This window comes from Ptychodera flava, chromosome 6, assembly GCF_041260155.1.
Source record: "Ptychodera flava strain L36383 chromosome 6, AS_Pfla_20210202, whole genome shotgun sequence".
NCBI lineage: Eukaryota > Metazoa > Hemichordata > Enteropneusta > Ptychoderidae > Ptychodera > Ptychodera flava.
In genome coordinates, this window is record NC_091933.1 from 19,732,216 (window position 1) to 19,747,182 (window position 14,967).

The 14,967-nt window shown below is 36.3% G+C and overlaps 1 protein-coding gene across 2 annotated transcripts in view; it reads right to left on the bottom strand.

Moving 5' to 3' along the window:
* The window catches only part of LOC139135081 (sentrin-specific protease 8-like), a 153,001-nt gene that overhangs the window by 46,557 nt on the left and 91,477 nt on the right, over nucleotides 1–14,967 (bottom strand). For both annotated transcript variants that reach the window (XM_070702310.1, XM_070702311.1), the window contains exon 3: nucleotides 14,224–14,332. In XM_070702310.1, coding sequence (XP_070558411.1) covers nucleotides 14,224–14,332 — 109 coding nt within the window. The remainder of the gene's footprint in view (nucleotides 1–14,223; nucleotides 14,333–14,967) is intronic.

Sequence of the window (14,967 nt, forward strand, 5' to 3'; positions counted from 1 at the left end):
AACATAGAGGTGAAGTGTATAAAAAGTGTTAGCTGGTCAATTTGTCTAATGGCTTGCGTGTTACTTGTGAGTCTACCTGATGGGTAATTAGACCCTGAGCAACACATTTTTCAGTTTTTGAAGAGGTCAATCTGTTACAATTCCTCCAAATGCTGCTGGATTGCTAAGACAATAATAATTCACTTCCCTGGCATGCACTGTCATAAATCAAAAAGTTACCGGTAAAAATGCCAGAGTACGGTGTGCGAGGTCACAAAGTAGTCTCCAAGGGATAATGTTTTACACTCTGATGATTAGTGTCAGTTGCTGTTTCAAATGGCTGTGAAAACAGAGCATGCGATGGAGTCCTGGGGGAACTCATCAAAGCCATTAAAATGTACTGGTCTATAAAGATGGCTGTGAATGCATTGCATCTCTTCCCACAATGGCACAAACACATCATAATGAAATTAAGGGGAATTTCATACTTTTTTCCATCATCTTCACCGGCCTTCAGTGCATTCACAGGTTGATATCGCAATAATTGGATAACACGAGGATAAATGAGCACTTTGTATTTGCATCTTTCAAGGTGGTTAGAGACAGGCATAACTTTCTGTTTAAATCAAATCCAGGGGAATCTTTCTCTATACTTTCTACAACATCGTCAACATTAATGTCTGTTAAGCACATGTGCACAGTTTTCAAAGAATTCTGATAAATGTACATACCAATCCTGAGAAGTCTTTCCCAAAATTAATTCACAGCTCAAAAATGAAAGACTTACACTGTTGCTTTTATCTATCTCAAAACTAACTTTCAACCATTCTCTTAAACAATCAAGAATAAAATCAGGGGTTGCCATTCAAAATTCAGTACAGATAGATTATCTCTATGAGGAAAAAATAAAATTCCTGATTTTCACAATACTAAGCTGTTGAAAACTTTATTTACTCCGTAAACCTTCTAAATGAGCCCTAACAAGTTGTAGGCCAAAAGTAAAAGTTTGACAGTCCAAATATCTGTCCCCCAGGTCACATTCTACCTTAATGTAAGTCTTGATTTTCTTTCATGAATATTTCATCAATAGATCAAAAAGCTTATGATCGATTTGAGAGAAGCATATCACTTTTCAATAAAGGTTACAATCAAATTATGTGAAATTTTCAATATCAAGGTAAAACTGCCATATCAGATACATGTAGTGAGCGATTTGACTGATTTGAAACCTTTCAACAACTATAGGTATTAAGTCATTGACTCCATTATATATGAGAGTACCTATCAAAAAACCCAAGGGCAAAGTCATGTTGCTAAATTTCAGGCCAATTAAGATTCTACATTGATGATGACTCATTATAAGTTGATTTGCACACTCGAGCAATGCTCATTCATACATTTGTACACTTTGCATGAATTAATAACAATATTTAGGAAATTGAGCATTAGTGGTATCAAACATATAAATAACATTAGGTGTTTTGAAAGAGAATTTTCATTAAACTGTACTTCAACAGCCATGAATAGGCAAAAATCTCCTGTGTAGGTGGTACTATCTGCAGTACAAGTCACAAACCCCAAAACACCACTACCTGTATACACTGGCCAATATTTAAACCAGACTCACATGGAAATTTAAACTTTCATGATCAAATGTTCTGCAGACATAGAATGAAGTCTCCACGGTATAAAACTTACAATATTTGTTACATCTTTGTCTCAGAAGGCAAAAAGGTAGATAAAAAAGAATTTGTAAAATGTGAATTCACCATAAATCATATAGGCCATTCACTTGAACACCTGCTTAACATTTTGGCTAAACGATTCAATCAACATTCCAGACAGTTTGGGTATATCTATTCATGGCAATGATTGGGAAGATCTAGAGGGATCTGGAATTACAGAGTGCAGTTATATGACCACAGAACATCCCTGAGGAACTCTCCTGCTACCATTACCCTTCATTTACTCATTTTCCACCAGAAAATTCATGATTTTGCTTCCTGCCCAGATGTGTGAGTGCTGTGTATCAGTGGATTATATAAGTGAGACTTTCACCAGTTTCACTCATGCAGCAGGGGTTTTTGGTTCAGTGGAAACCATTATTTGGAGAAACATGCACTTGACGGCACACCACTGAAAGAAAATCCCGACGACATCCTCAGAGTGACTTTCCAATTCAGGCGATGGAGTGGTATATGCCACAGAAACGTTAGAGTTTGTATTGATTTGCTAGGTAAACACTTCACGGCAGACAAATCACATACACTGTTTGCCTTTTCTCTGATTAAACACCATTAGCATGTCCACTAGCTGCTCCCCTCCTTGTGCCGATACATAAAAAGAAATTCACAGAAATAATTCAATCCACTTTTAGCTTTTAGCCAGGAAATGCGCTTAGATTATCAAAGTGCTAGTAACAAATTTTACCTGAGTAACATCAATTTTGCTGACGTAAGTAGACCTTTTTACCATTTTTCAAATGTGAATGAATAATTTTGTTGCCTGTTATCGTTCATTGTTGGCAGACCAAGCGGGACAAATCCATGTAATCTCAACAATTTCTACATAGAGGTGACCGTAATATGTCAGGCGTCTGAACTGTAAGCTCCTTAAAAGTGTTGATGTTAGAAATCTTGGCTTGTTTCTCGTACATCAAATGATGTGAAATCATTCCAGGGACATGCCATTTGCAGCTCTGTTCCTCATAAACATTAATACCAGTACATTTGAGTCTAAGTTGCGTTTTGAATCATCTGATTCTGAATACACACATCCACCTCAAATGAACCATGACTGAAGTTTCAACTCGATGTACGGCAATCCACCAAGAAGGATCCATCAAACAACGGACATCATGAAAATTTGAAAATTAAGTTCTGGACCCAGCTTCAATGATGCAATCTGCCTGCAGGACATTATTCTCAGACTGTTGATTTATATTATTTATTCACTTTAATTCAGTTTGAACCTAATTTTCACACAGTGGATGTAACCGCATGTTGTTTTGAGAACCAGAACGAACTTCAATAGCTGCAACACAGAAAACCTTGGCCGAGTCATCATCAATTTAAACAGCATAAAATACTTGATCCACATATTTTAACATGAATCATATTTTACTAAATTTTACTAATCTCACAATCCACAAGACATTTAATAATTCCCTATCCTGAATGCCAGGGTAAACAAAAGTTACAATGGCATTATACAAACCTTACCCTGAGCCAACAGCAGAGCTCAGGTGACATCCTATACAGCCTTTTCTCACAGCTAATTTTATCATCTTTAGATGACAATTGGGCAATCTTTGAATCAGAAATTCTGAGCTACTGATGTTCGCCATTATGGCTTGTGCATTTGTTCCCCTAAAATCTGACTGAAAAAAAAGGATAAATATGTCACTAGATAAGAAAAAAAGAAACCTGTAAGAATCCCCGGATTCAAAGCTGACTAACATGAGTTGTCCATATTCTGGCTGATGCCTTTTTCCTTGAAGTGCTGGCTGCAAGCAAGATCATATCAGGCCACCTTACTTGCTTGAACTAGTTCAGATAAATATCAGAAAGACACTGTGAACTGGGCAGACAGCTCAGTGTTACTCATTTCAGGTACTCTAGTCAGTTTGGAATTTTCACATTTTTTACACTACAATCGCCCCTTCGTCCCCTTTTAAAATTATAAATTTCACCGGGCTGCCAAAAGAGATGAAAATGCTAAACTTTCAGAGCTGCATGGCAACAATGCTAACGTGATTAATTAGCAAGCGCTAGTCACAACATTTCAAACCCAGTTACATTGGATGCATTTTAGATACTGGGATTTCATCTGCATCTCTGTGAATTTCAAAGCAGGAATGACAATGATGGAGGATTCTGTGTGGTGTCTAATGTTTTGATTTGTGAAAAATGGGGTATCATGAAAGGAAACAAAATGGAAGAGAATATCTTCGAGAGGAAGAATGTCGTTTACCAGAGGAAGGAAATTTATCAAGACATGGTCTTGTGTATCAATTTGATAATGAACAATAAAACATTCATAAATCATTGTTTCCAGACTACAACTTGATTGATGACAGCGTTGATAAAAAACCCTCAGTATTTCTGTGAAGTGATCAATCAAAACACAAGAAGCAGATTCTGTCTTCACAGATATGAAACAGCTTTGTGATGGGCGGTGCTTTAATATTTCATCTTTTTCACCCTTCAACATTTCATTCAACAACAGTCGCGCTTGAAAATTAATGAGTTTTTTTATTTCATTGACTGGCCATATGAGGCATACGGTACTGTAAAACATCCAGTCAAGCTTTATCTTTAAAGCCAGGCAGTGTGTATTTCGTATAATGTTAACCATTGTTACAAATGGCTTCCCAGAGTTATTATGAAAATGAGTAAACAGGAGCATACAAGATCTACAATTAATTGAACTTCTAATTATCAAAGGCAGTATGCCTTCAAAAATGAAAGACTTAAACTTTTGCGAAAACTATCAGTTAAAGCGCAGTGGTCGTCGCGCTGCGCGTGCGTGATTTTTTTGTTGATAAACATAAATTTTTATAAACATAAGTCTTCTCAACTTCAATAGGAGTGAGATGGGAGCAGTCCCCCACTTTGTTAAGGCCTTTGTAAGACTCAACATCATGCAATATTAAAATATGAAGATCGGAAACGAACTTCAGTGGTGTATTTCTATCTATAAACTCGTGTATAGAGCTACGAACATTGGGACAATACACTCAGCACATTATGTCGCTGAGTTTACTGCACGCAGACACAGTGAACAAATGGGTTTGATCGCGCGCGATCACGCTGGTTGTACACAATGCTATGTACAGTACAGTGAAAATACATAACTAAAATGATCAACATTGCCTATATATGTAGACCAGCAACAAGCACAATGCCTAACACAAAAAGTACACTCAAGACCATGATCGGCAAGCCAGAGCAGGACACCAGAGATGTTGTTGGGAGACGGTCACCGCATTGACGTACACGGATATAGAGAATCCGGTCCCACAACGTACCGGCCCGCGACGACTTGCATTGGCCCACAACCAACTGTTGATCACCATGTCTTACTTCTCCTAGTATAACGTGGTAAGAAATAGTACAATGACAGGAAACAATAGACAAAACGAGCGGGTTTTCGCGGCATTTGGCGGGAAAATTGCACGGCTACACCGTGCATAGACGTATGGAGAGATCCTGTGCCCCGGTCCTGCACGGTCATGGCAGTGATCCAACCGCTAGCTGGTGTAGGCCTACCGGTGATGGGCAAACGTCGTTGTTGTACCTCCTGAATGCCGGGTAGGTCTGAATCCTCTTTCAAGTGAGATAACCCCCTCATAACAAGAAGACCAATGAAAGATCCTTCGCTTGCCTTGATACCTGTACTCGGAATTCTCGTTTGCACCCCCAAACGGGGTAAACTTTGTAGTTGAGTTGGATTCTCCACAGCCAAGTGAAGCGCGCCATATACCCGGTTTGACACGGACGTTCATACAGACCACGGAACGGAACAGATGCAGAGATGCTTCTTGCTGCAGCGGGCATTGCTCTGCGAGCTGTAGATTTCTGTATTTTGGGTTGTTGTCTTTGTACTCCTGTCGGGCCTCTTGAAATGAAAGCTCTCGTCCTTGCTAGCGATGTCGAAAACTAGAGCCCGGTCGTTGATAGTCTGTTGGCGTATATATGCGTACATGCGTACGTCTAGCTCTATGGCTCGAGCGATAACAGTAGCCGAGCCCAATTCAAATGATTCAAGAAAATCATGAGCAAATGTGATCTCAATCCAGCGTGCAATTATTGTTCAATATTCAGCAGATATTTAACTTAGATTAATTGACCTTTTATCGCGTGTTACATTTGGTTAGTTGGTATACTTGTGACAGATCAGCCACCATTTTAACAAGCAGCAATATCGCAAACATTACAATCAACCCATAACATGTGCGGCGTTCTTGGATTTGTTTACAACAGAGGGGGACCCCCTCAGGAGGATGCGCAGCGCGACGACCACTGCGCTTTAAGAAACGTCAAATCATTCCTCTTTGAAAGCAAGAGTAACCAGATATTAACTGAGAATGCTCACGTGTTTCAGTATATGGTGCAGTTGTCTGTAAATTGAAACTTTTGCCACATGTTTGCAACTTCATTGAAAGTGTTATAATCAACATCGTGAACAATATTCACCACAGATTAATTGCAAAAGGTCATTAAGTATATAAATATGTAATTAACTGAAATAGAAATACTAAATTTCTTTGACTGCTGTCAGTGAAATTGCCTTTGGTCAAGTCCTTCAAGCTTTATGTGCCAAATTGTGAAAGCTCATTAGATATGCAAATTATAAACATGAAAACTGCACAATATCTTTCACTTATGATATAATTGTCTCATCAATATATATTGAAAGTTTCATAAACGTTTGTATGGAGTCCTTCCAGTCTTTAATGTCCCTGATTTGGAGAGTTGGTTAAATATGCAAATTAGTGACTAGCTGGAGCTGATTCTGATATCCAAGTCTGAGAATCTGAAAAGTCAACTCCACCTCAAGACAACAGTCTCAGTCTGTGTGTTGAAACAACATACACACATACATACATACATATACATACATGTATATACATACATTTGTAATACGTAATACATACATAATACATATACAATAAGGGAGCATTCAGTTATCATGGCCAGGGATGGGCCGGCAAATTCTTCCTGTGCATCAGTCAAAATATGTGAACCCCCTAACCATTGCACCAAAAAATTGATGACCTCCCTTTTAAGATGACAAAAATTTCATGACCCCCCTCCCACACATTACTTGAGTAAAGTTGCACTTACATACACCTCCGGAGGGGGGGGGGTTGAATAAAAAAAAAAGATTCTCAGATTTTTTCAAATGATCCTTACAAACTAACAAGGTCTTATTGTTCAAATTTCCCCTCTGACTTGCTATAATTTTGAAATTACCCCTCAAAGGGATTGGACAGAAATTATAGGTGGATTGCAATATTTTTGCACAAGCGTGTTTGTAAAAAATTTTGATATTTGGATTTAATTGATAATAGTTGATAATGATGATTCACTATACATGGTAGTCTATGAGAAACTATGTAATACTTTTTCAATACAAAACTGTTGAAAACTATATCTATGCATTTATATAGATATTTGATAATTGACATAAAAGTACTTAATATTAGAATAGGGTTGTTACAACTGGTATGTGAACAAAAAATTTGACTTAAGAATTTCATCAAAAATGTTCATCCTCTATACATGGGAGTCTATGATAAATTTTGAATAATTTTTTCCAATGAAAAACTTGCTACACTTGTGCATATGCAGACGTTGAATAATTAACATAATTGTACTTGATTAGAATATGATGGTTAAAGGTGCATATTATGTGTATGAGAAATCTGATTTTGGAATTCACAGAAAATGTCCAGCCACTATACATGGGAGTCTATGAATGATTTTCTTCGAATACAAAAATAGGTAAATCTGTGTATTTATGTACTCTCGATTATTAATATCAATGTACTTGACTAGGTAGGGTGGTTACAAATGGATATGTGTACAAGAAATAGGAATTTAGAATTTCACCCAAATGCTGATTCACCATATATAGCAGTATATGATAAAACTATGAATAATTTTTTTCCAATTCAAAACTATCTAAATTTGTGTATTTAAGGACATTTGATAATTCATTTTAAAGTACTTAGTTAGACTATAGGATGGTTAAAGGTTGATATGTGTGCAAGAAATTGGATTTTGGAATTTCACCAAAATGTCGATTCACTATTGGAGTCTATGAGAAAACTATGAATAATTTTTTTTACAATGCTAGACTATATTAATTTGTGCTTTTATAGTTGTTTGATAATTGGTATAAATGTACTTGATTCAAATAGGGTATTTAAAAGTTCAGATGTTGACAACAATTATGATATTGGAATTTCACATAAAAGTATAATTTCACTAGGTACATGTAACTGTTAAATAATTTCCCTGACAAAACTTGCTATATCTCTAATATGTAAGTAATAGGAATTGTAAATTGCCCTCAGTGAGCTCGATTTACAATAAGACAAGCCTCAGAGTTACCAAGTCAAGATGTTCATGTGATAGATAATTATAATTTTGTTCAGATTTACAGTTAAATGAATTCAGAGAATGAAATCATGCAGAGAATCATTTTTATCTCTCAGAATATTTCTGAACAATGAAACTGCTTTTTGACGGGACAGATACTTATGAAAATTAAGTGACCCCCTCTGAGCTGTTTGAAAAATACATGGACCCCCCCCCCCCCTTTGCAGTTTTCAAATTTTAGGTGACCTCCCCTGGATTTTGCCGGCCCACCCCCGGCCGTAATAACTGAATGCTCCCTTTAAAAATCTACTCTCAGTCAGTCAGTCAAATTGTCAAGAGTCACACTAAAACTCTCGGCAGCAATAATTTGATTATAAATGTAACTACAAATAAACTATATAAATATATATATATATATATATATATATATATATATATATATATATATATATATATAACTATATATAAATGTAAATATATACATTATACATGACAGCTTTATCAGAGTACTGAGGGGCAGAGTTCAAATAATTGGTCAACAGATGCAAACAGGCAACATGAAATCCATATACTAGGATACACAGTGACCCACTCTTTTCCCATTATGATTTTTTCACATAACTGAGTTTTTTACTTTTTTCAAAGTATGCTACACAGCAGTAGAATGTCATGTTATTTTACTAAAAAAGAAACATGTATGAATGTACAGAGCCAAACTTTTCAAAAACTACAATGAAACCTGTCATGCAAACGCGTCCCCCAAAGGGAGGAGTCACATATTAGATATCTAATTAAAATTTCTATTAAAAGTGTCAATTTGAAGACTGTCCCGAACAGACTTGTTCCTAGGAGCTATTGAAAAATACAGCTTTCACTGTTTTCCTGGGTACATAGTGAGTACATATTCATGAAGTCACAAAAAGACACTTGCCGAAAAAATATTAACAGATGTCAAACTTAATCCATTGTAATTTATTCATGCATAGGACTATAAGAAAAGATCAATTTCCTTATTTTCCACATTATATTCAACACTGAAAGAAAATTGAGATGACATGGATAAATCAAATTGAAATTTGATTTATGCTTGCTGCTGTTCTTTTTGTCAAGGCAAGGCAACATCTTGAAAACCCTTGCATACATATATCTACTGTATATTCTGGAAACAAGCGCTGTTCACGGTTACAGGTTTGTTTCTAAATATAGCTGTACGCGCGCGACATCGGACACGCAGCTTGAAATGCGGACAAATTTTATCAATGTTGCATGCGTGGCTGTTTTTGCAGCTTGTACTCTGAGTCGTGAATATGTTTTTTAGTATTCACTGTTACACTAGCAGTCACCCACTGAGATGTATTTTCGTCGTTCTTGCATGCGTAATTTTCAAAAGCGTTATCTGAAAATGCGGACAAATATTTATTTTTGCATATTAATTAGAGAACAGTGACGTAAACTGTGAACGGCCCTATTCTGGAAACAATTCCATTTCGATCATTCCTTCGGCACATCACAAGTAAATTCCCGCTTTTTTACACTCTGAACAAAAGAAGTGTTCCTGCATCCTATCAAACAATTAGTGCGATACATTATGTGGAACAATGTCAGATGTTGAAAATGTTCACACTATTGAGCACAAAAATTTCAATCAAGAATTGAGCTTACAATACATTTCAATGCACAAGTCCAGAGAACAAATTTTACTGTTTTGCAATGCACAAGTCCAGAGAACAAATTTTACTGTTTTGAAAATCATTGTTGGGTGACCAGTCAAGCGTATAGTATATCTCAAAATGTACCATGCTACTGATAGATTTAGAAAGCATTAAGGTTGTATGCACCTTGAAAATGAAAGACTTAAAGTGGCACTCCCACTTTGTAACATTTTTAAAACACATTTTTCTTAATGCTAACTGTCGATATTTGATTTTGTGACGTACTGCACGCGGATCGCCAGATATCGATAAAAACATGTGCTCAAAAAAGTAAAAGTTTGAATTCCAGTGGCCCACCTAAATTCAGCCTCAGAACATCGAACATTCGGCACTGGGGCCACTGTCAACTAAGCTATGGAGTACATGTCTATGCTGACACTGCTGTACACCACAGTACTACTCGCGTCGGTGACCGGTCATGCCCCCTGGGAGCAAGCCGAGTCTTACTGACTCGGCGAAAAAACGAAAAAGAAAGTCTGCTGATTCCACCTGAATTTGCATAGGTGACTAGCACAGTTATGTGCAGTTGATACATAGCTGCCGCCACATGGTATGCATAGACGCATACCACACAGTGGCCGCTACCCTATGTATCGAACCACACGTAACGGTGTGGCAGACGACAAAATGTAGTTATCAGAGGCGGCTAATATTTTACATGTAAAAACTAATATCTATGTGGTATTGGTTAAAAATATAATACAACTGATTGAGAATAATGAAAACGACAAAAACTAAGGAGAAGTTTTAAAAAAACTTACCTGAGGTAAAGGCATAATGCTGTATATAAAGTCTTCGCAGTGGGAGGTAAATTAATTGCATCATTCAAACTTATTATGGACTCCCTAGAACATCGTCAATCAGCACAACAACAAACCTTCGGGGGATTTTGGGTCATAATCAGAAACGATCGTAAAACTTTCGGAGGTGAAAAATACGCTTGGGAATGACATATTTTTATTGATATCTCGCGATCTGCGTGCAGTCGCCACGTCAAATATCGACTGATGGCATTTAAAAAATGTATTTTAAAATTGTCACCAAGTGGGAGTTCCACTTTAAACTTTTGCTCAAACATTTTTCAAGGAATCTTTCAACTCTCCTCTTTCAAAATAATAAATAACAAGATGGGGTTACCATGCAAATTTTGGTACGAGAAACAAATTACCCAAGATCTATTGATATCTGAAATTCAAAATGACCGCCATCCCTTTGTTAAGTTTTGAGAAAAATAAAATTTTCAGTTTTCAAAAAAATAAGATGATGAAAAGGTTTCTTACACCAAGAGCTTTAAAATGAACACTCACAAGTGGTAGATTAGAAAAGAATTGTAAAAGTTGGAGAGTCTGAATATCTGTCGCCAAGGAGCATTCTACAAACCTTATTACAATCCATGGTTGGTTATGTTGGCACAGCTAGCGTGCACACAATGAGCACATACGTGTGTGTGTAAGAGCTTGTCATATTGACAAACTTCACATTACAAAAACAACTATGTCTATCAAATGCAAATACTGCGTGTACTTGATAGGGTAATGTGTACCGGTAGACTGAATAATGTAACACTAGTGAACACCATGACTACGTACTTTCGACCAATTTCACCAGCCGCACTACGCTTCCTTCCCGTATATGCCTTGTCTTGTATAAAACCATCTGTCTTTGATCACATGCCTTGCTTGTAAGAAAACCAACTGTTTTTGATCAATCATCATCAGGCTCAAATTGGTACAAAACTAGTATTGAATCTCCGAATAATCACAGAAAAGTGTAAAAATCCTGAAGCACTAATACTTATAATGCAACAATTGAGATCATCAGTCCTTAAAAGTGCTCAGCCAGAGTATTTTGCTGAAATTTCTCCAATTGCTCAAAAGATTTATTTCTGGCGGTCTAACTAGAAAGTCATGAAAGAAAAACATGAAGCAGTTTCTCTCTCAGCATAAATTCGAATTCTCTCTCCTTTGTGACTTCAGACGTACTGAGCAGGTGCTGTTCCTGGATTTTTTCCGTTGTGGCAGACCAATTAAAATAAGGAACTCTGTCCAGACGTCTTCGCAGGCCCAGACTTCAAAGTTTCAGGAAGCGCAGTTTATGTTATACGGAAGCAAACAATCGGGAGTTGATCACACACGTTGTTTCTGGACCGTAAACTAGTTTCTTATGCTTTCCTTTATACTCGCGAGCAATATCTTTTCTATGCATAATGCATGTTTTGGTATAACTGTCAAATAAATAGCTGTTGTATGGGACCAGTTGGTTTTAATTTTGTAGCAACAACTGTGTCCAGCTGCAGTCATTGTGGCAATGTTATGCAGCTGACTTTTTTGTCTCAGATTTGAAACACAAGTGTTCACCACTCAAGCATAAAAGCCAAACAAATCTCTAAATTTACATTTTTGCCCGGATTTCAGCATCTTAAATCAGATCCTCACTTTGTGTCTGATCTCATAAATTCCTTGACTACCCTGATAAAGAAAAGAAAAGACACACTAAAAGTGCACAAAATGCTAAACACAAAGTTGTATAATACCAAGTGTGGAAATGAATAATACCTTGTACATGTTTATGCACAGGAAAATAGTATAATCTCTTGTAAGTGTTTGATGAAGTGTCTGAACATTTTATGTACAAAACGCAAATAGTTGTAGCCTTCTTAATGCTCAGTAGAGAAGAGAAAAAAACATTTCAATGTATTTTCTCTCGACCTTCCACCTCATAATATCATATGGATGGGCGTATAAAACAGATTTCACGCCACTTTTGTGATGTCTTACATAAAGCTACTTTTCCATTCCATCTCCGCTGATAAAGGGAACGTCTTCTTCTCATTATTTAGAAGCTTTTAAAGGAATGCATTATTCCCATTGTAATGCTGTCTGAAGCATCTACATTCCATGGAAGGAAAAAAGTCATCTTTGCAATTGAAAGAGAAGATTTTTTGTAGAATATGTTAATGGAAACAGGGTTGACTATCTAAGTCTGCGGTAGGCAGATGTTTGAATAAGTACAAATTCTTGGAATCATTAGAATCTCTCTGAACTACCAGTTGGACACATCACCAGCCTATTTCTACCACTAACAGCCATGTTAACCCTATCCATGCAATTTTTATGTTTCACTTTTTAACATTACACGTAATTTTAAACCATCCACATATTAAAGCCTGTGCAACTTTGACATTCACATTGATGTACAATGATTAAAAGTACATACGCACTTTTCTCCCCGAGGCAGTTTACGGCCGAGCTGATAGAAGCTTAATAACTATTGACACATAAGACAATTAATTGGCAGTGGAAAAACTGGTCATTTCACTGTGTCACGGGAGTTGCACAAGACGGCAGAAAATGGCAGCCACTAAAACATCATGAGAGAGCTGGCAGTTTTTTATTTCGTTAGTTGACACTGGAAGATAACCTTAGTGACCTTAAAATTGACCTTTACTAATCTGTTGCAGAACCAACAGAGCAGTGGATAGGTCCTCTAACATCTTCTGAGTCTCGAAAATAGACGCACATCTTTAATACTCACACATCTTACTCATACATACTGTACAGTATTTGTCTTGCGACCAAACATTACTGAACTGAGTAATCACATGGAACAAAACAGACTGTTTTAATTCTCATCATTCTCTCATTTCATGAGATATAAGAATGTATGTAACCTTCTTCCATCATTATCTTTGTGTACCAGTAGTGTGTTAACAAACACAAAGCATAATGGGGATTGTTTCTCATCCCAAATCTCTTACAAAAATGATGCAGCAACACTGTTTTTCATTTTATCTTCATGGTTTTTTTCAGAGTTTTTGACATCACACAATACAGCTACCAATATGAAAATAACAAAACTATGGAAAAGTTTATGAGCAGCGAGAAAGAAAAACACTTAAAATATACAAAGACTTAAACATTGCCAAAAGAAGTATTTTTAAACATTAACTTTTGACAGTTTTAAACTCATTGGAAAATTGTCTCAGGAATAGTGTTTGTGACTTACTGATGATGATGATTGAGACGATAAAAACAAATTACATTTGCTACTTTCATTGATAACCATTTTCTGGATTCCAATTATTTTTGCAATAAATCACCCTAATGTCATTTTACAACAATACACCATAAAAAAAAGACAAAATGGGATTTTAGTAAACCCTCTGTACTTTATAAACCTAATTAGAAAAAGTGGTGTAAATCAACTGCACTTACTGTAATCTTCTTAGATAATTTTGATTCAAGCCAAGGCCTGTCTCCTTCCTGTCTGCCTAAATAATAGCACCTGTCATAAAAGGTATTGCATTCACGATTCACATAATATGAAAAAGTTCTAATTTTGTACTTCCTGTAAATATTGTATGAATAGCTTTCATGTATTTATTGTGACTGACCGGTCATGCAAATGATAATCTGGTTACTGACCAATGGGATCCTCCAACTGAGTCACATGATTCATTGTCATTCACAGCCAGAAAGATGAACTTCTTGTTATGCAAATTCAAAGGCTCCAAGAATATTCCAAGATCAGAAGCTGAAATGATAAAATAGAAAATAATAGTTAAAGTAGGTTATTCTGTGTAGGATGGCTATGCCACTCAGGTTTACTGATATATTTAGTTTCAAATGTACGGTGTCAATTGTGTTGTGGTTCTCCCCAGTGAATCTCCATTTATTTAATCAAAATCTGCCTTTACCAGTATTTAATCAAAATTCCCTTCAAGAAATCACAAATCGCATGACTGAAATGTCACCCTTCTGCAGTGAGGTTTGAGATAATGATTTTACACAGAGTATTCATAGTAGCATTCCACTTCATGGTTACTGTCTATGATGTACTATCATACAGTTGATGTAATCCACTATCTGTAGCCACAGTAACACAAGCTTCCTTACTATGCAGAACGTTGTTAAAAAACTGAAAGAATATCAATTAGAGTTTGTCTTCAGATTACAAAACTGTGTTTGAACCGTAATGGATGAAGTATGAATGACTTGTGTTAGGCTTCTAATTTATTCAACATTTAAAGCTCCATAAGCTGTATCTTTTGGCAATTTTTTCAGAAGGTTTGTTTTGTGGTTTCCCTTCACTTTCTGCATCGAATCCCTAAACTGTAATTTAATGCAAGTATCTAAGCATATCAACACTACCTATATGAGTATAATCTC